Raw genomic sequence first — 21,935 nt, forward strand, 5'->3', positions numbered from 1 at the left:
ACTCATATCAATCTGTGCTCCAATCAGCTCGCGAAGCTGCCGCCGCAGTTCGCCATGTTGCACTGCCTCGAGGTAAACGTTCTATTTGTTCATTGTTTCTAAATATTTACAAAGGAAATATTTGTGACTGGCTGTGTAACAGCAGTTTGTTCCCCTGTGTGTGTGTGTGTGTGTGTGTGTGTGTGTGTGTGTGTGTGTGTGTGTGTGTGTGTGGTCTCTCTCAGGTTCTGGAGGCTGATGATAATGCCATTGAGAATCTGGAAGGACTGTACAATCTGCCCAAACTGGAGGAGGTTTCTTTGAAAAACAATCGTATCTTTTTATCAAACTGGCGATGATGAGGTTAAATGTGATTCCTGGGAACATCACAGAGGGAAGTGTCTCTGTCTTAAGGGGTGGGGCTATACAACACACACACAGACAGTCTTGCATAACTCTTGTAGGTGTTCACCTACAGACAACGGCAGACAGAACAAAGACATGCAAGGTGTGATTGATTTTTAGTTAAGTGGATGACATGACTGCTTGTTGTTAAAAGAGGAGTGTGACTATTGGATGATAGGAATTTTTGTCTCAAGTGCCAGGGCACATCTAATCCCACAGGAATGCGACAACTGCTGCTGTCTGCGTTTTTTTTTTTTTTTTTTTAAATTTGTTTTGTTTTTTTTGTCACGGCACAGTTTCCAAAGTTGAAAAACAAGTACAACTTTTCACAAAATTGTAGAGTGGCATCAAGTAACCTATTTTATCAGCACAAAAAGCTCTTCACTCGAAAAAAGCTCTTTTAAAAAATAAGCCAAGTTTGAAAGAAGCCTAACAGCTTCACAAGACACCTGCTGACCAAGACAGATATAAAATACTCCAGGCTGTCAGAGCGACTGTATGTAACCCGTGTGCCACAACACACCTTATTGTATTAATGATTACTGTGCGATTATGTAAAGTTAGGGAGATTAGACGAGTCCTGTTTGTTAATTGGAACAAGTTGGGTTGGAACAAAACCTTGAAACACCTACTTAAGTACTTTTTATCGGGTTCAGGAAATTCAAACACCATATGAAGTTTGTTAGACAATATCAGTCTGTAAAGGTTTATAAATCATGATGCTACAGCATTGAACTGAGCTGTGTTTTCAGAGCATTTTTTATTATGAAATAAATATGAAAATATGAAGTAAAGATGCTGATACGTGAGAAGAACTACTTGCCTATTGTAACTGCTTACTGAATATATAAGATCTGGAATTATTATAAATATTTAAAAAAGGACAGTAACAGCAGTCTGAGTACAACTGATGAATCAGCTTGTGCATGCGCCATGCCACAATTTACCATCATATGCATACAGTGTATTTTTACTCCATTTTTTATTTAGTGTACCTTTAATGCCAGTTTTGAGGCTATCACATCTCCGGTTACTACGGTAACAGTCTTTCCTCTCACAGTGAAATTTCCTTGATACATTTTATACATGAAACATGCAGTTATATTCTAAACAATCTGGATATCATTTACATGAAAAATGTACTAATTTGGGAAACAACTATAAATTAACCTATTATTATTATTATTATTATTATTATTACCACCACAATCATTGGTGGTTAAATCATGCATGTTTACTTTTAGACTCTTTATTCGCTAGTCTTAGTCCAGAGTATGAGTTTTTTTGTACAGATATGTCAAAACTGATGAAAAGATAATTCTATCTGACAATTTCTTATACAAGATAAGGTTTTTCTCAACTCACTTGACAGAAATCTCGAAAATCTCTGACCTATCACCGCTGGCAACGTGTCCGAAGCTCACCAGGCTGGATCTCCGTGGCAACCCGGTCACCAAGACTGCGGATATCCAGGCGGAGCTAGCCGAGCTGCTACCATCACTTACTGACCTTTTACTCTGATAAACTCCCAAGGATTGTGTGTGTGTGCGTGCGTGTGTGCGTGTGTGCGTGCGTGCGTGCGTGTGTGTGTGCGTGCGTGTGTGCGTGTGTGTGTGTGTGTGCGTGCGTGTACGTGTGTGCGTGCGTGTGCGTGTGCCCACGTTTATTCCCACGTGGCGCCTCGTCAGAAGTGAACACTCGTTTTAGTGCTGTACACCCGCACAGAGCTCAAAGAGACTTCAGAATATCAGTGTGTGTGGGTAAATATTAATTTATACCACAGCATTGTTAAATTCTCGATTCTGATTGGTCAGAAGAAGTTGATTTATTTTCTATTATAGCAGCTCACAGGTTTATATGAATGCGCTTGTTCTAATACGTAATTGTTTCTATAGTAACAGCTCATTTCCAAGGACTTACTGTACAGCGGTCACATCAGATAAACAGATTAAAAGATGTCTGTAATCGTTGATGTGGTGAAGTTTTCCGTAAGGAGGCGTTTGCTTAGGATTTATGGAAGGAGTCTCCAGTGTCAGCACTTTGTAAAAGTTTTGTCTTATTAATTTCACGAGAGAGAGAGAGAGAGAGATAGATGCCGGTGAAGGAACAACTCTTTACAGCTGCTGTAACGAGTAAAGTGTTATGCCAGGTACTAAATTGGTTAGATGTTCCACAACATTAAATGTAACTATAAATGGATAAAATGTGTGACAAATGAAAACTGTAATCAGTGGCTGGTTACAGGGGTATAAGAGGAATAAAACACTTAAGAACGTGCAGTTTTAGGAAAATAATCAACTTCTGGGTGGTAACAATAAATCTGCTTCATATAAGGCTGCATGATTATTTTCCTAGAAGAGCAAATCACCAAGTGTTTTATTCCCTATATGTTTCGGATTCTGCATGCTGAGATGTGCTTTACCGTGTGTGTGTGTGTGTGTGTGTGTGTCCATTCAGTGATATTCCTCATTCCTTCTTTATTAGAAAAATAAGCAGAGGTTGCTCTATTATGTAATGATCTCACTAGTTCAAGGAAATGTTCACAATGGAGTTGAGTGAATTAACACCTACTCGACTGAGCCAAACATTACTGTACATGAAGCAGACTTAATTACTGTGTGTGTGTGTGTGTGTGTGTGAGAGAGAGTGAGAGAGAGAGAAATATACATGTAAACCCCACAAATAAACCATCTCTCACTAGTCAGGGTCATGTTATGTCTTTTTATATTTACAAAGTCATGCTATGCCGCTCCACACCATCATGATTTGTTTCATAATGTCTCATGATATTAAATTCCTTAATTACTGCAACAGTCTCTTGAAAGAAGAGACACGCATATGTTATGGATCTCGCTGAAAAAGTATTCTTGCTTCCAGCGCTATTGAAATCGACCTGTCTCACTGTTAACTTTAAGCTTTTTGTCTGTAGCCATGATTAAGTATTGTTCAGTAAATTAATTTGCAGGTGTAGTCAGAGGAACAGTGTTAACACAGTCTGCTGGCACTGCCAGATGAAAGGAAAGATTGCAACCTATCATACATTCTGAGAGAAGCCACGGGCCAGTTAACATCTGTCCACAGCTGCGTTTGGCCCTGGGGCCGGATTGTGGACACTCCTGCTATATGGCAACCACCTCCTGTGCTTCCCACAATGATTTACGCTAACTTGTAGCAGCTAGCAGAAGCTACATTTTGATCACAACTTTGCTTTAAGGAGCTTAAGTAAAAGCTCAAAACAGAGACGACAACTTTGTGTCTGCTTAATAAAAAAAAAAAAAATTGCTAATGTGGTTAGAAAGAAAAAAGAGATAACTAGTTGTCCATCTCTGAGTTAGCATCATGCCTGCATTTTGCTATGCTAGCATTCATTTTACCCAATATGTGTAAATGGGGTTGTGAATTTGCAGTGTTTATAAGAAAATATCATCTGAGCAGCCCACATTTGTGGTATTCACCTACTAAATTTGGAAGATAAAGTGATCTGATACTGTTCATTTTAGCATTTCCTGTAGTTAGTGAATGTTAATGAAATCTTTATTTGGTATTTTAAAACCACAACTGAGGTAAATGTTGACCCTCATTTTATCATTTTATCTTGTTTCCCCCAATCATTCAGCCTCCACATTGTACTTGTTTAAAAAAAAAAAAACAGCCATTCACTAGCTAGCTAGCTAAATGAAGAGCCCCAGTCATTAGCTAGCATAAATGCTCGCCTCATTTTCTAGATTTATAGCAACTCACAACGTGAGCAAGCAAATGGATCAGATCCTTTCCCAAGTTCAAAATTTACACTTAAATCACAAGATGATAAGATTAAGCAGTGGCTGGTAAATGTTTCATATTTAATATGTTCATTTAACTTTCCCTAAACTTTCCCTTATGAGCCTTTCAGTTTGCTAACACCAGGCTTCTTCAGTCGCTACAGTGAAAGAGAATATTTAAGTGACAGTGAAAGATATTTTAAAAAGTGTCACTTAAATACGCTTTATAGTAGCAAAGGCGTGTCAGGTGAAGTGTCTGGGCGTGATTGTATGTTTTCTTAATTCTAAGTTCTGGAAAGATGAGAAAGAGCGAATTACACGTTCTGATGAGGACCATCATGGAAATCATCAAATGATCATCAAATAAATTCATTCATTCATCCAGAAAATGGATTTTACAACACTGGAAATTAGAAACAGTCCCCACTTTTGAGATGTTTTTCAGAGAGATGAGGATTGTTTTACATTCTCTACATCTTCAATCAAATTTGGGAGTTTAATTTATGTTGTATTGACTGTCCTTTACTGTTTTACTCATAATTTGTGAGGTGTGATCAGGGTGTGTTTGGGTAATTATGATAGATCCTTTCCAGGTGTGTCACACTCAAATTCTGCCTGAATCACATCAGGAACATGAGACTCTTCATATTTAAACATTTTTTTCTATTGATTGGTGTGACTCGGAAAAAGAAGGACTGAAATGTACTGAAACTATATATATATATATATATATATATATATATATATATATATATATATATATATATATATATGTATGTATGTATATATAGTCTCCATTCAAAGGGGAAATTAAAGCTTTTTAGCAAAAAAAAAAAATTTAGTTTATATTACTTTTTTTTTTTCCCCAGATAGCCTTTAAGAATGCCTCTTACAAAAGAAGAATGTATTGAAATCATTCTCATGGCTGGATCAAGAAGTTGTCTCAAGGTTGCAAAGGACTTTAACAGGAAACATGGCAAGCACATCACACACGACACTGTTGCCCAACCAAGAAATGGACGTCCACCAACATCCACTGACGAAGGCACAACCAACATGGTAACATAATCCCCTATGTTTGGAGACTATATCTTGTCTAAATATCAAAAATGTATAACATTAAGAAAAAGATTTACACAGGAATCACATTAAAAGCCAAAACCCAGAGGTATATTCTCCCTGATATATTTTATGACAGTTCTAAATGCTTGTTCGTTAAGCGTTGCCATAAGACACATACAGCACAGCTGATTCACATTGTTTTGTGCAGCAATTGCACTAAAATGATGTTCATAAATGGTCAACAAAGTCATTATTACCATTCATCTATATTTAGAAAAAAAAAGAGTAGATCTGTTTTTTAGTTGCCATCATGTTACTTTAATTTTTTTCAGTGGAACTGTCATAAAAATGGCTGATTGTCATGCCATAATGTCAATTCATAATATCATAAATGTCATGTTATAATGTCATACCTGAAAAATATGTGAACAACTTATCACACCCATCTGTGCTTTTTGAACATCCCACTCCAGATTTATTCCCCCTTTGCAGTTTTTGGAGTGTGGCTGTGGAGATTTGTGTTCATTCAGCTACAAGAGCATTAGTGAGATCAGGCGCTGATGTTGGTGAGGAGGTCTGGGGTTCAGTCGGTGTTCCAGTTCATCCAAAAGGTGTTCAGTGGGGTTGAGGTCAGGGCTCTGTGCAGGACACTTGAGTTCTTTCACTCCAACCTTCACACACCATGTCTTCATGGAGCTCGCTTTGTGCACAGGGACATTGTCATGCTGGAACAGGTTTGAGTCTCTTAGTTCCAGTGAAGGGAAACTGTAAAGCTACAGAATACAAAGACATTCTGTACAATTGTGTGCTTCCAACTTCGTGGCGTCAGTTTGGAGAAAAAACACATATAGGTGTGATGGTCAGATGTCCACAAACTTTTGGCCATATAGTGTATTTTGTATGGCAATAATATTTATTTATTAATATGGCATGATTAGTTGATGGCAGGTTGTGTACTGAAAGATTAAAAAAACAAAATGTCACTCTTCTCAATTTAATTGGACAGATCATGAAAATGATCATGACTTTGTTTATATTGTATATTTCCTCATTCCCTCCTGAAATTAACGTGTGGTTACGCCTCTGCCAACACCCGAAAGTGTTGACTTCGAGATATGTAATATACTATAAATGCGCAGTAGGATAGTTGTTTTGCAATTTTCAGCCAGAAAGTTGGAATGCATGAATCTAAAACAGTTTAGATTCAGACTCAGAACTCCTAACTCACATATGAGTTTAGAAATTTCTCTGTATTTTGAATTGTTTAAAGCTGGTAAATATGGAAGCATACAGTATAGCCTGTAAAGGTCACTGGATGGAAAATGAATTAAGTAGTTAATTGTCTAGATAATGTTTTTACAGATTGATGTAATTATAAGACATCATGTTTTTCTTTTAAAAAAGTTCACACCCTGTTTTTGAGACGCTTGACTGGGAGGGACAAATGTGGAGTGAAGGTATGTTTGTGTGTGTGTGTGTGTGTGTGTGTGTGTGTGTGTGTGTGTGTGTGTAGATATAATTATAGCCAGGGATGTGGCAGAGGAGTACAAAACCAGGGAGAGAAAGATACCCTGGTCCACTATTCTCTGAAATACACTCAGACCCAAACAGTCAGGTAAGAGCAAATCTTTATACCCGTTTTTTTTTAGACATAGTTACTTGAAAAATATTATTAAGTCAAATAATCAAGTGTGTCAGAAAAAAATAAATTGTCACTTTTGCCTTAACTGATCAGATTTTAATGTAGTTATGTGGTTTATGTATGTAGTTTAATGTTTTGCAGTGGAACACTGGGCACTCAGAACTGACAAACTGGCAACTGAAAGTAAAAGTTGTAGTTTTACCAAGTGTAACATCAAGTCTAAATAAAGAGACAGATTAAATCTAAATCAGTTAATACTAGTGGTCCTGTCTACTGGGGTGGGGGTGCGTGGGGGGCTTCCTCTCTATCTCTCTATCCTGTCATTCAGAGTAACACAAATCAATCACAGGCGTCTGTTCATTACTCATTATATATGCTCAAAATGAGAGTACTATCCGGTGTCATTCAGAAGAGAACAGGTTTTCTTTTGAGTCTGATTCATCTCAAGATTTCTTCCTCGTGCCATAAAATCGAATTGAATTACTGTAAACACAATAAGGTAGTCAGGCCTCTCTTCAATCTGTGTTCATTTGTGTCATGATTTCAAACAATACGATGGCTGCATTTGTGTGTCTGTTAAAAGCAAGCACGTTTTAGTGCTCGCGCTCAGAGATCGTGGCTCTGACCGATTTATGAGAGAACTGCAAAAAAAGTAGGAGTCTGCACCTGGTTTACATTACTTGAAAATCAAAATAAATGACAGTGTGCAAAACAAGCAGGGTCCCTGGGTCAATCCTGAGCTCAGATTATTATTATTTTTTAGTTTTGCATGCTCCCCCCATGTTCTCGGGTGTATTCCGCCTCACCTTTCTCCTTTGTCTTCTTCGTCTTCCTCTTTTTCCTTCTTTTTAAATCTGGGGCCAGATTTCTTATGCCCTCACCACCCACACACTTAAATAATTTGCTTTGTCACACTTGAATCATTACTTTTTCTTCCTTAGCATGTTTTCAAGCACCAGCTGGATTCGTTCCCTGTTCAGCCGCTTCCCCTTCATCACAGGAGGTGACGTCGTAGACACAGTACCAGCAGCAGATCGGTACGGATGTGCTGTTATTAGATCAGGTGGTAACAGTAACTGACAGTTACAAAATGCTGACACAGGAGACTCCTTCCATAGATGTTAAATAAATGTCTACTTACAGAAAAAGTTTTTTTTTAATTGGGCTTACATTTTGTGGCGTGCCTGCCATTCAAGTCCCTGTGTAAGTTGTTACTATAACACATATAACACATTAATATAAACTTGTAGTTTGCAGCTACAGTCCTGTCAGAGCTGCTGTTACAGAAGTCAGAAACAGTCCCCACTTTTGAAATCTTTAAAAAAAGAAGAAACACATTTTAAAATTTGAGAGTCATATATGAAGCTGGTGAATTAAGATATCGTATGGTTACTTGTCACTGTTTCAGTTTTATTTATGTTGTATTGAGTGTACTTTACTGCTTTACTCCTAACCCTGTACAACAGACATTTTAATTGTAAAAACATTTTAATTGTAAATTCTGGGAGGTGTGGTCTGGGCATGATTGGGTAATTATATCAGTGGATGCTGTTTCCTTGATCATTGTTTCCAGTTGAGAGTGCAATATCTTACTAATAGATGTTAATGATATAATAAAAGTGCAGTGGGCTTACCGCTTTGTGATTTTCATACATACATTTAGAATGCATGAATCTAAAAATATCATAAATATTATATTACATTTCTCCTACCCCACAAATGAGTTTGCTTTACTTTGTCTTCCGGCAGAAATCGTCGCATGTTTGGCCGCTTCCCCTATGTCACACATGATGATGACTTTGTAGGCCCACCACTGACAGCATATCATGGGACAAACTGTAAGCAGCAAAGAACTGATCATTTGTGTGCTTAAAGTCAAGTCATTTATAAACCTGTTCAAATTAATCTATCTCTTTCTTTCATTTTCTTTCCCTCTCTTTCTTTCAGATGGTCAGTTATCAGTGCGCTCCATAGACCTCCTCAAGTCGAAAACAGGCCAAAACCGCCTGGAGCATCACACGGACCGTTACCAAAGCGATAACCTCATCATCCGTCGAGGGCAGAGCTTTCAGATGTGGATAGAACTCACACGCTCTTTTAACCCCAAATCTGACAAACTACACCTCGAGCTCAGGCTAGGTAAGGTGTATTAGTCAACAACCATGGCTATCTTGATGCCTATGCCTATTATAATGCCCATGACCTAGCCGATGGGCCTTATAATGTTTCCATATTATTTCCATTTTATTTCACTTTTATTTGATTTCATTTCATTATTCAGTTTTAAGATGATAAAACTCTTTTGCAAGTGTACCAACAATGGAATTCCATTAACATAATTAATATTATCTGAGTATTACACAGTGAGGCCATTTTTCATGCATTTGTACTTTCTACATTGTGGTGATTAACATATTTGTGTCTGTGTGTCTTACAGGCCTTATTCCAATGTTATCAAAAGGCACCCTTGTGATTGTTCCTCTAGTTGACAAGTTAGAGAACAAGAGCTGGGAGGCCAAGATTATTGAACAGACAGACACCAGGATAAAACTGTCCGTCAACACCCCGTCAAATGCTCTCATTGGTCGCTATGAGCTCAGTGTGATAACATGGACCCCAAAAGGAAGCAATACGTATAGTCGCAAGCCTGAAAATGATATCTACCTGCTGTTTAACCCCTGGTGTAAAGGTAACCATGGTTACAAATATGATGGGATCATGACTTCTATGAATTCCACATTTCCAGTGCAATAGCACTATCTCTCCCTGTCTGTCGGATTCAGATGACTCAGTGTTTATGGATAAAGAGGACGAGAGGAACGAGTATGTTCTGAATGATGTGGGAACGCTCTACTATGGAAGCGACAGTCAGATTGGAGCCAGAACCTGGATCTTTGGACAGGTATTACACTTTTCCACCTACCCTATCTACCACTTCACCTCATTCTCACCACAAGTTCAGAGTTACTGCTACTACTTACTTAGGTGGTATTTACAAACAGTAAATTTTTGTGATTTTGAGATAAAATGTGTCCTATTCTGTAGACAGGATAATGCCAACTGTTAGCATTCCTTACCGTGGACTAGTGTATGTGTCCTGTAATATCATCTCATTGTTCAACCTTTAATATCGAGGTGGTATTTTTAACCCGCGCATGCTTGTGTTGGAATGTAACTGTGTATCCTCCCATGTGCAGTTTGCTGATGGGGTTCTTGCTGCATGTCTGTACATACTGGAGAAGACTCCAGCACGTGCTTCAGGTTGGGGAGATCCCGTTAATATTGTCAGACTTGTGTCAGCCATGGTGAGTGTCTTTTACAGCCAAAAAAAAAAAGAGTCAATATTAGTGAAGTATAATCATTATTACTGCTACATACTGTATTCTTAATATTACATACACATTTATATTCACAGGAACATACAAAAAAGACACTGAGTTCAGAAAAATTTAATTTAGAAAAAAACCCATAAATGACCCTCAGTGCCTCTGATTTCTTGGTGCCAGGTCAACTCTCCAGATGATCAAGGTGTGCTGGAAGGGAATTGGTCGAATAACTATGAGAACGGGACGTCCCCAACGTTGTGGAATGGCAGTGTGGAAATTCTGAGGCAGTACCACAAAAGTGGAGGAAAGCCTGTTAAATATGGCCAGTGCTGGGTCTTTGCAGGGGTCACCACCACAGGTATGAATTTTTCTTTTTTTCCCCTGAAAGTTGTTCTGTAGTGTTAGTTTCTTGAGTAATTTTTGTACTTAAGGACGTTTTTAAATTACCTTCTCTTTCACTCATTTTGCCATTTTACACGTTTTCTCTGCCTTTGTCCTTTCCCTCTGCAACCCCACCACCCCCCCATTCCAGTTCTCAGGTGTTTAGGCATTCCCACCCGCTGTATCACAAACTTCAGCTCTGCCCACGACACGGATGTTTCCTTGACAACCGATGTGTATTTTGACGAGAAAATGAAGCCAATTGAGAGTCTCAACAATGACTCAATTTGGTACAAACACACACCATCCTTATTTCCCACATTTCACAGCCATTATGTGCAGTGGTGTAGTCCAATCTGAAAACAAAAAGAAAGATTTCTACTCGAAACCCCAGCAGCCCATAAACTGTCTGTGTTGGCCAGTGAAAACCCTTCATTTTATGAATTTTTTAAATATTTTTTACTAGTTGTGAACACTACATGTTTTCCTGAACTGTACTATATTTTGAATATATCTCAACCAGAAATATATTTCTTTAACTAACTCTTTCACTCTCTCTGCAGGAATTTTCACGTGTGGAATGAATCCTGGATGGCCCGGCCTGATCTACAAGTAGGCATGGGGGGTTGGCAGGTGGTGGATGCCACGCCTCAAGAGACAAGTCAGGGCACATTCTGCTGTGGCCCTACCCCTGTGGCAGCCATCCGTGATGGACTGGTCTACCTCAAATATGATGCCCCCTTTGTCTTCGCCGAGGTAAGGACACTTCCTTGATTATAGTATGAGTAGAGCTGTCAGTACTGGCATTGTCAAGTCCAAGACCAGTACAACTCAAAACTGACTCAAGAATTGAGGCCAAGCCAAGATCAAGTCCAAATAAAAGCAAGACTGGGTTAAGATCAAGACTGAAAACCATCAAATCCTTTTCAGGCCATGCTTTTACTTCAACTAATCGGCTTCCTTCCTGCATTGCACCAATGCTTAGTCTGTCTTCTAGCAGAAGAAGCTCTTGGATGATACTAAGACCATATTTAGCAATGCCCAAGACTTACACAAGTACAAATGGAAAACATCATGAAATTGGACTAGAGTCCAAGACCAGACTCAAGAGTGGACTCGAGTCCTCCAGCCCTAGTTAAAAATTTTGAACCCTTAGGGGTATTTTGGTTGTCCTTCTGGGGGAACCCCTTTACATAGAACCCTGAAACAAAGTGTTTTTCTATCACCCGTCTATGTAGAACCCTACGACAATGTATTTTTTTATCAGACAAGATTCCAAGTAGAACACTATTTAGAAGCTAAGAACCCAATGAATGCCTGAAGAACCTATGAAGCACTGTTTTACTCTAAGTGTGTATGTATTGAATGGGTAAGTCTGTGGTACTCCGAACTCCAAATGACTGATTATTATTATTATTATTATTCTTAGTATTATTAATTAATTTATTTAAAAAATAATCTTAATACCTGCCATGCACTTAAAATTTAGGTAAACTGTCTTCGTACTACTAGAAAAAAGGTTTCCTCAGAGTTTCTTTAAGGGCTCATTGGATAGTGGAAGGTCCTTATGTCTAGGGAAGGATCTGTGACCGTGGTCACTAAGGGATTTGAACCAGCTCATCAGCTAGAAGCCAACATGGTGATTTTGTTGTGGCTGCATGATTTATTTATGTATTTATTTATTATAATACACAAGAGTTATACACTATATACACAATATACACAAGAGTAACAAACCTCAACACTGGCTTAGTGGGCCATCATCCTTGTCGTATAATGCCATACATGGCGAGAGACAAAACAGTAGGTACAACGTAACATCAAAGTGTTTACCTATCACTAGGAGGCTAAGAACTCTTAAATAACTGTTGAGGAACCCTTTTTTCTAAACAGGTCCCAAGTACCAAGACAGTTTAGCTAAAGTCTACATTCTTGGAAGGTTCTAGGTTTTAGAAGTATTATAAATATGGAGTTTGTACTACACGCATACCCACTGAATGTATACGTTTTTTTTTTGTTTGTTTTTTTAAGGCTATTTGAGGTTCTTTAAGTATTCTTTGGATAATTAAGCGTTCTTAAATTCCAAAAAGGATTCTATTTGGAAACTTTGCTTGTAGAAACTTAACTAAACTAAAACGTGCCTTAACGTTTATAACATTTACACACACACACACACACACACACACACACACACACACACACATACACACACAGCAGTAATAGTTGATTGTATTTGTCTGTTTGTAGGTGAACAGTGACAGGATCTTCTGGCAGAGACAAGCTAACGGCACCTTCACACAGATCTACAATGAGAAGAATGTGGTAGGCCACTACATCAGCACCAAGGCAGTCGGGGCTGACTACAGAGTGGACATCACACACCTGTACAAACACCCAGAAGGTAAAGGCATTCATCACACACTTCCTTCCATTGTTTTTCCTTCACAATCATTTTTCGCCCCTGTGGTTAATATCTTTTTTTTTTGGTCCCACGTTTCTGTTTTTCATCATTAGGGTCTGAAGCTGAGCGAATTGCTGTGGAAACTGCTTCCCGCTACGGCTCCAAGCCTAATGTCTACCCCTCTGCTGTGGCCAACGATGTCAAATTTCAGGTCTCTGTGGAAGGGGAGGGGCCGTGGGTGGGTGAAGATGCTCGACTGTCCTTCACCGTGAATAATGGCAGCTCTGAGAAGCGCAGTACCAAGCTCTACTGCCAGGTGGCGATCATGTACTATACTGGAGTGCTAAAAGGCACAGTGAAGAGGGATGAAATAGTGGTGACGCTCAAACCCAGAGAAGGTGGGAGACTATTCAGAGCTTTCTTTGCATTAAGAAACACACATATACAAATGTGACAGGTTGTGAGTTCAAATCCCAGAATTGGCAATGATCTGTTGTGCTCCTGAATAAGGTCTGTCATCCTGAACTGCATACTATTTGAGCATCTTCAGATTACATGCCTCTCTCTTGATCTTATAGTCCAGACACTAGCGTGGACCGTTCCGTATGACATGTATAAGGACCAGCTGGTAGACCAGGCGGCGCTGATGCTCACCGTGCTTGGCCGAGTCAATGAGACCCAGCAGGTTCTGGCGACCCGGTTCAACTTCCGCCTGCGCACGCCTGACATCATCCTCACCGTAAGTCCTCAAGTGACTCCCATTTTAAGATTTCTATTTACAGTATTCAGAGTTTAAAGCATGACTTAGCATGATGTGGAACTTTGTAGTCTGTTGTTAGGATTCTCCTGAGAGTGTTTTTATTATACTGCTTGTGTAAGAAGATCCAAATGCACTTGAAAAAGTTCTTCTGTAAGGGAACATGGGGTGGTATGATGAAGCGATGTTACTACCCCAAAGTTAATTATTTTTCAGTAACAAAACAAGTGTTTTATTCCTCTTACACCACAGTAATTTGTCAACAATTATATTTTTCCAAAACAAGTCAGTTCCTGTTCTCAGTTACATTATAGCAGCAATAAAGAGTCACCAGCCTCCCTCACCAGCCTCACTTTTTTGCCTCTCATGGCTTTAATAAGATGAAAAAACAAAAAAACAAAAATGCTGATCTCATGTCACGTTATTGAGAAACCACAAAGTGTAAAGGTCCTCTGTCCTGAAGACTTTCCCGAGGCAGAAAACATATTGACTGTTAGAAAGTGCTGACACTGGAGACTCCTTCAACAAACATTACCTAAACATCTCCACACAGAAAACTTCACCATATCAACATTTGCACTTTTTAGATGAGAACATATTAAAATGAGTGCAGTAATATAAACTGAAATGACTGTCTGAACTGGTGTTAAAGCACATTAATCAACACTTTCTGATCAGATTCAAGAATTCAGCAGAGCTGTATTATAAGCTGGAAACCACGCCTGGATAATCTAATGCAATATTGTTTTTTCACTGAACTCCATACATACAGGTTTGTTTTACATACAGGTTTGCAGTTTTATGTTGAACTTGGTGCTCTTGCTTGGTCAAAAGGATGAAGGTTAATGATGGTTTACTTGCAATTCTGCTTTACAGCCTGTAGGAGATGCTGTGGTGGGGAAGGAGATGGTGGCTAAAATCACATTTAAGAATCCACTGCCGCACATCCTGAAGAACGTCACGTTCCGCATCGAGGGCTTGGGCTTGCTGAACGCAGAAGACATCCTCTACGGGTAAACCGCATTGACCGTTTAACTTAATTTAGAACTTTTTTATCCACTTTATGTCCAATTTCACTGAGTAAGTTAAGTTTTTTTATTATTATTTTTTGGATCATTTCCTGACCAATAAATATACAAAACAAAAATGTCTGGATCCTTTTGCTGAGTAGTGTGTTCATCTAGCTGGAAATCTGACCCCAAATTTTGGCACCCTTCTTATTATACTGCAGGAGAACTCTTCTAATCATTGCAGTTTTATTTAAAAAAAAAAAAATCATGCACAGATTTGCCTTTGGCATGAACACAATCTTTCCTTCTCACCCAGTGACATTGACAGTCTGGCGACCAGCACGTTGACAGTGAAGTTTACACCCACCTTATCGGGTCTGCGGAAGCTTCTCGCCTCTCTGGACTGCCAGCAGCTCACACAGGTTCACGGTGTTACTGACATCCTCGTCAAGCAGAAATGAAAACACACAGGAGAGAATCAACCTGAATGCACAATACACTCTGTTATCTGGTGCTATGCCTAAAATATGGGAATGACATTGTGCTGCTGATTACTAAAGATTTGAAACAATTTGTCCGACAAGCATTTACAATAGTTTATGACCCCACCTCGACCTTGACACATCATCCTGTGCACATTTGAGTGTTTTCTCCGCGCTGCATCAGTAAGATAACCAGCTGATGAGCCGAATCGGGTGTATTAGACAAACAAAAAGTGCCCAGAGTGCCAAAAGACCACCGATTTGATGTCTTGATTTCCATATATGCAAATTATTCACATGGAACCATCACATACATATCATTTACAAGAACTTAATCAATCTATTAATTTTTTTTATTCTGATGACACTTATTAGTCACCATACAACTCACAGAAATCCAGTCTGAAGCAAATCACAACATTAATGCCTAATATTCATGTAATATTCACATTTTGTTTATTAGACTATCCTGATTAAAATGTATTATGCTTTTATACAGATTTTCTTTCTCCATCCTTGTATTTGCACTAAATCTGCACTAATTCTGTTGGTTAATAAACCACATAAAGAAAAAGAAGGCCTCGTTTGTCCTGATTATATGGAGATTTCGGGTGAGGACACATTTTGCTATATAAAAATATATCGGTGGTATCCATTACCTCTCCCAGAGTCCGATTTGCTGAAGTTATAGTTAATATAAGTTTCATATGTAATGTATATAAGGTTATAATAAAAAGTAGATAAACAGAAACATCTTTAGACAGAAATGTCTGAGACATGTGCTGTACCTATCACCCTCACCATCAGAGGTGATTAAAATCTTTTTTTTTTTTCCTAAAACCAGCCTTAAATTCAAAGTGAACTATTATAAGCCTTGTAATATTTTTTATCCCAAAACGATGTGGAAATTTTTTCATTTGCATTCATAGGAAAAAGAAAGTACACCCTCCATCAGTTCTACATTTGTATTTATCAGGGTCTAAATAACAATTATTTGGTCCTCCCCAACTTCTATAAACAAATAAATAACCTCAGGTGACAAAAAAAAAAAAAAAAAAGATTTCAGTATGTAATCATTCTTATAATTCATTTGTAATCATTTATAATATGCAATCATTTTTATAATTCATTTATAATCATTTATAATACGTAATCATTTTTATAATGTACTCATTTCTATAATTCAGGAACATGTAGAACCACCTTTAGCAACAATCATTTGAAGTAAACATGTTCTGTAGGAGTTTATCAGTCTCTCACATCGTTTTGGAGAAATCTTGACTCTTTCTTCTTTACAACATTGCTTCAGTTCATTGATGTTTGAGGGAATTCGTTTATGTGCAGAAAAGCTAAATACATTCATTTCAGATGTTTTTTAACACGAATCAACGTCTTCTGGTCATTTATTTTTACTTACTGTATGTTTATTCATTTTTACATATTTTAACAAGAACACCTGCTCACTGATGCAGTTATCCAGCCAGCCAATCATGTGGCAGAAGAGCAATGAATAAAATCATGCAGATACACGTCAAGAGCTTCAGTTAATGTTCACATCAAACATCAGGACTGGGGCAAAATGTGATCTCACTGTCTTTGACTGTGGCATGGCTGATGGTGGTTTGAGTATTTCAGAAACTGCTGATCTTCTAGGATTTTTACACACAGTGGTCTGTAGAGTTTTTCACACAGTGACACAAAAAACATCCAGTGAGTGACAGTTCTGTGGGCTGATGAGAGAGGTTGGAGGAGAACGGCCAGACTGGTTCAAGCTGTCAAAATGACATATTTATGACATTATTAAGAATATTGGCTGTGTGACAACGGGTTTTTCCCCATGTGTATGTTTGTGGTCTGACTCTGAGTGTGACGTTGTGAAACAATATAGAGAATCTGGAACTGGGACTGTACCATCTGCCCAAACTGGAGGAGGTGTCTTTGAAAAATAATCATATCCTTTTATGAAATCAGCACAGGGGTGATTGATCAGGTTAAATCGATCAGATGAGGCTAAATGTAATTCATGTTAACATCACATGGGAAGTGTTTCTGACTCGAGGGATGGGGCTATACAACACAGTGTCTTGCATAATTTCCCAGGTATTCACCTATACACAACGAATGGCAGACAGAACAAAAACATGCAAGGTGTGCCTGCTTTTTAGTGAAGTGGATGACATGATCTGTCATTGTTGAAAGAGTAGTATAACTATTGCTAAAATTACTGGAATTTTGTCTTGTGGAGCATTTAATGCCATGGGAATGGAGCTACTTTTAAAAAGCACTGCTGCTTTCTGCATTTTTTCAGGTCACAGCAGAGCTTACAAAGTTGAAAAACACTTTTCACAAAATCACAGAGTGACACACAGAGTGGTGCATTTTTTTTTTTTTTTTACCTCCTGACCAATCAGATTGCAAGTTGGGGGTCAAGCAAGAAAAACTAACATGGAAGACAGAGCGCTGATGAAGAATGAGACTTATTAGTGAGGGAAATATGTTAAATAAATAAACAATTCATTGCCAATATACCAATGTAACTAAAAATAATACCGTGTTTTTTGGGATGTTCACTGATACGCAATATGATGTCTCACTTTAACAGCTGCATACAGTCAAATCCAAAGCTATAGTGGAAACAGCCAACTTCCTCATCACCAGAGTTATACTAAACTTTATTTCATCTGTACTGCTACTAATTATATTCTAAGTTATAGAGAAAGCAAGGCTAGGCAGTTGGCAATGCCAGCTAGGACACTGTTATGGTTATAGTGTGCATTGCATGAGTGGTTTGCTGTTTTTTTTAGCAAAAATGGTGCTCTGGCCAGCACTATTTCTGCAGAAAAAAGGTAAATGGCAGGTAAGGGAAACCATGACAAACCTCATAGCAAGACGCCTGTCTAGACTGGTCTTAAAATCGAAAGTTTTCTCTAACCGTAACTGTTTAATGGTGCCGCAGTCTTGGCGTGAGCTTTGCAAATATTTGGTACCAAAACACACCTTGTTTCACAATGCTTAGTGAAAGGTGAGTAATTGAGTCTGGTTGGTTAATTGAGTGTTGGAACAAAAAGATGGTCATGATTGACACGGGAGAGTGAGAGTTTCACAAAATCAGTCCCTTAAAGTTTTATAAAAATGATAACAAAGTGCCAGGGATCCTGTATGTAGCAAACCAGACATACGCTATTATACTGAGCGACATTTTCTGAGCAACTGATGAAACAGCTGAGGCTGAATTATGAAATTCATATTAATGTTAATTATTATTGTTAAATTAATGTTATGAAATAAATATTAACGTTAAATACGCTAACACATAAAAAGTAATTGCTACTGTAATGAATCAGAAATGTGTGAAAATGTGTGTTGATATGTATGCTCCAATTTACCATCATCTATATTGCTGTAATTTCACTCAATTTTTTTTTTCACTAAATTTTTCATCTCTCTTTCCTGTTACTACAGGAACCATCATGCCTAGTGCACTGATATTTCTTATACTGCATGCCATAGTTTATCATAGTTTATTATATATATATATATATATAAGACAAAAAACTTAATGACAAACAAACTTCATTGTCATTCTAGCCATACACAAGTATACAGTAAAATGAAATAGCATTCTCCAAGGCCTTGGCATGACATTACATTGGTCCCAGACAGCAGTGTACACAATCAACAGCATGTAGTGCAAAAATTAAGGGAGACAATAGGTATCTCTGTATTTTTGTTGTAAGTAATGATGAAGTAAGGAAAAGAAGGTTATGGAGAAGAAGGAAAAGGAACATCACTGACTAGATAATGGTTTTTGATATTTAGTGTAATTGTGAAAGATTGTAATTATTTATAATCTTTTTTCAAAAGGTCACACCTGCTATTTGTGACACATTTGAGACACCAGACTGGGATGGACAGAAGGAGTGAATGGGTGTGTGTGGGTGTGTGTATGTGTGTGGAAATCTATACAGGCAGCATTCCCTAGTGGAAAAAAAAGTATGCTTTATTGTATTTGTAATATATTTCCTGTTTCAATAGTACATTGCAAATATACTAACAAAACATTGTACTAACTTTAAATATATATAAAGTGTACCACCATGCTTTTACTTATTTTTACCATACAACTTTTAACACACTTTAAAATAATTGTAATTTAGTATATTTTCTAAAAATATATTTTACAAAAATATACTTGAACTGAAAGTTTTGTTTATTTTTTTAAAAGTGTATTTATTTGCACTTTATGTAAATATATTTTAGTATTATTTTTAACTGTGTGCTGAAAATGACCATTGTAACAATGCATTGAAAGTATACTTTCAAAGTACATTATTAAATAACCTGAAGTTGTAGTATACTTTAAGTTACATTTTGGAGTAATTTTTAAGTAGACTTCTTCATGCTTGCAATTCACTTCATTACTGCTTTCAGAAAGTAATAAAACATATGATAAATGCGTTGAAAGCCCATTTAAAACATTTTTAAATAAAGTGTATGCACTGCACAAAAGGCTACCCTTGTAATTGTGATTTAAGTATTTTAATAAATTTATAGAATGTCACAGAGAGGTCCAATGTATAAACATCAATCCATGACTAATTTTATACCAACAGCACACCATACGAACACAAGAAAATGTGTTCTACAAGAAAGTAACCTTTTATCGAATGTGTTTTTGAAGTGTTTCAGATGAATTTTGGGCGAAATGAGCAATTAAATTAGCATTAGCTGATGCTATTTTGCTTAGCTCGCTATCAGTGCTGTGGCTGAAGCTTACAGAGTGCTAACAGTTCGCTTACTAGCTAATCCGATAGACTTAATATTGTTCAGGGAACTTAGTTGGCTTAGTATTGCTAACTTCATAGAGCTAGCTATTTATAAAGGCAGCGTTGCAGTTTACACACTTGGTAGTTGATGTTTAACTGTTTGTGCTCTTGTCTGAGGGGATTTGTGCATTTTTTAAAGTTGCTATTCACACTTCTTGTTTTTGTCAGTGAGGCCGCGAATTAGCCATCATCTCATTCTCCAGTTAGCTTAGCCTGTTAGCTAGCTACCAGGTCGTGTGAGTGAAAGAGAGAGAGGGGGAGAGAGAGAGAGAGAGACGTCGCTAAAGTTCGGTGCTGTGCCTCGAGATGCTCACGATGTTGGAAAAGGGTACGACGGAGATTTCAGGGAAAAGAAGAGGCAGAAACTCAGTGAGCAACCCGACAAAAAGTTTTACTTCCAACGGCAACAGTAACAATTCTAACAATCCAGTGATGAGGAGCAGGTAAGTGACGGGTGGTACAGGCCCGGGTTGGCTAATCGGGAGCAGCGGGAGGATTCCCAGGGGCCGGTCTGTGTTTTGACTGCGAGGGCCGGTGTTGTCATGCCACTGGGTTGAAATACAGATGTCTGTTATTGAAGTTACATGTTATTTATTGTAATGACCCTGACAAGTGCATTCAGCATTGAAGAAAAAAATTAGCATATTTTTACTCAAAAATAATATATTTATGGTATATTGCTTGTGTGTTTTGAAGACACTCTTAATTAATTTGTAATGTACTTGTATTACAAAAAGGTACACTTTAATATCACTAATCAAGCATGCAATTATCTTACACAGGCATATACTTAAAAAGTGTACTAAGTATACTTGAAGTTGTTCCAATTTAGCACATAAAAGTACACTAAATACACTTAAAGTTATGCTTTACTACAATTTAATTACAACTAAACTATACTTAGCACAAAATTAGTTGTTCCAAAATAGTACACTTCAAGTTAACTAATCATTAACACACTTAAACTATACTGACAATTAGTCTGGCTGCAAGTATACTTAGCATATTTTTTTTTCACTAGGGTTGATCTGTAGTAAGCTCATCAGCAGCTAACATGGTTCGTCAGTGTGTATTTGGCTGTGCATCATCCACTGTTGGAGAAAAATTAGTTTACTTGTAAGAAAGTAGAATTTGTGCGAGTTGGCAGTTTTGTACGTTTTTGTGCTATTACACTTGTGCCATTCAGTGTCAGAAGGTCAGGCTAATTTCTAATTACTAATTACTGAATATTAATCACTGTGTACTCACTACTGTATCACTGATGCATTTTAGGGCAAGGTAATCATAAAGTCTGTGAGAAAGACCATGCCTCTACCCACAAGCTCCACCCTCTTCCTAGTGATCATCCTATACCCTCCTAAAACATTCCATCTGTCTCATTTTCCACTAGTGACTAAGTTTACTCAGCCAGCGCCTCCTCATGTACTCTCACTTTCACAAGAGTCTTTAGCTGGGGTTGTGGCTCTCTATCGCGAAGCAGAATCCACCCAGAACTCCAGGCTTCACAGAGTTCTCCATCCTTTTACAGTTCCACAATCACTCTTCCCTTCCACTAATGTTATTTTTTTTATGACAAATTCTGCATTTGCACATTTTAAACACAGAAATGTGAACACACACACACACACATGCATGCATGGCACCCATTTAGCATTAGTTGTATAGAAAAAAGCACATATTTAACAACCTGAATTCCAAGTTCACACAGTTTATCACATTTGAGTAATATGTGTCCCCATGTGAAAAAAAAATACAAAGGTACTTTTTTCTGGTTCTTTATAAATTCACACCTTGCCATAGAATGCAGTTCAGTATCCATTTATAAACACATTTCATAATTTACACTTTGTATTGATGATAGTTTTTTTTTTTGTGTTAATGTTCTGCTTTTTTTTCCCTCTCA

General features: G+C 37.7%; 2 protein-coding genes across 4 annotated transcripts in view; both read left to right on the plus strand.

Moving 5' to 3' along the window:
• Positions 1 to 3,084, plus strand: part of rabggta (Rab geranylgeranyltransferase subunit alpha) — a 10,186-nt gene extending 7,102 nt beyond the window's left edge. The window contains exons 15-17 of the mRNA XM_034311564.2: positions 1 to 72; positions 225 to 312; positions 1,757 to 3,084. The exon at positions 1 to 72 is cut by the window's left edge and continues 42 nt beyond it. Coding sequence (XP_034167455.1) covers positions 1 to 72; positions 225 to 312; positions 1,757 to 1,905 — 309 coding nt within the window. The 3' untranslated portion in view covers positions 1,906 to 3,084. The remainder of the gene's footprint in view (positions 73 to 224; positions 313 to 1,756) is intronic.
• Positions 3,085 to 4,951: 1,867 nt separating this feature from the next.
• Positions 4,952 to 15,704, plus strand: LOC113530514 (protein-glutamine gamma-glutamyltransferase K). 3 transcript variants are annotated; one of them, XR_008304081.1, is made up of 17 exons: positions 4,952 to 5,204; positions 5,681 to 5,941; positions 6,721 to 6,822; positions 7,791 to 7,886; positions 8,599 to 8,687; positions 8,797 to 8,988; positions 9,287 to 9,538; positions 9,633 to 9,751; positions 10,047 to 10,154; positions 10,356 to 10,533; positions 10,708 to 10,846; positions 11,120 to 11,312; positions 12,804 to 12,957; positions 13,071 to 13,355; positions 13,536 to 13,696; positions 14,393 to 14,486; positions 14,591 to 14,724. XR_008304081.1 is itself a non-coding variant. In XM_053240461.1 (17 exons), exons 2-17 carry the CDS (start codon positions 5,898 to 5,900, stop codon positions 15,183 to 15,185), a joined length of 2,394 nt encoding a protein of 797 aa, XP_053096436.1. In that variant the 5' UTR covers positions 4,955 to 5,204; positions 5,681 to 5,897; the 3' UTR covers positions 15,186 to 15,704. The 3 variants fall into 3 exon arrangements, 2 of the variants coding, with proteins under 2 accessions (XP_053096436.1, XP_053096437.1); XM_053240461.1 differs by lacking the exon at positions 14,393 to 14,486 and adding an exon at positions 15,041 to 15,704 and having other exon boundaries at positions 4,955 to 5,204; positions 14,591 to 14,727; XM_053240462.1 differs by lacking the exons at positions 5,681 to 5,941; positions 14,393 to 14,486 and adding an exon at positions 15,041 to 15,704 and having other exon boundaries at positions 4,957 to 5,204; positions 14,591 to 14,727.
• Positions 15,705 to 21,935: the final 6,231 nt, after the last annotated feature.

The sequence above is a fragment of the Pangasianodon hypophthalmus genome, chromosome 16 (assembly GCF_027358585.1).
Source record: "Pangasianodon hypophthalmus isolate fPanHyp1 chromosome 16, fPanHyp1.pri, whole genome shotgun sequence".
NCBI lineage: Eukaryota > Metazoa > Chordata > Actinopteri > Siluriformes > Pangasiidae > Pangasianodon > Pangasianodon hypophthalmus.

What these genes read in the sequence shown, in the direction of transcription:
- LOC113530514 (XM_053240461.1), top strand. Translation starts at nt 5,898, where the DNA reads ATGGAGCTCGCTTTGTGCACAGGGACATTGTCATGCTGGAACAG. An exon ending in ACATTGTCATGCTGGAACAG is followed by an intron (nt 5,942 to 6,720) that starts GTTTGAGTCTCT and finishes GTGTGTGTGTAG; the next exon opens with ATATAATTATAGCCAGGGAT. An exon ending in TCAGACTTGTGTCAGCCATG is followed by an intron (nt 10,155 to 10,355) that starts GTGAGTGTCTTT and finishes TCTTGGTGCCAG; the next exon opens with GTCAACTCTCCAGATGATCA.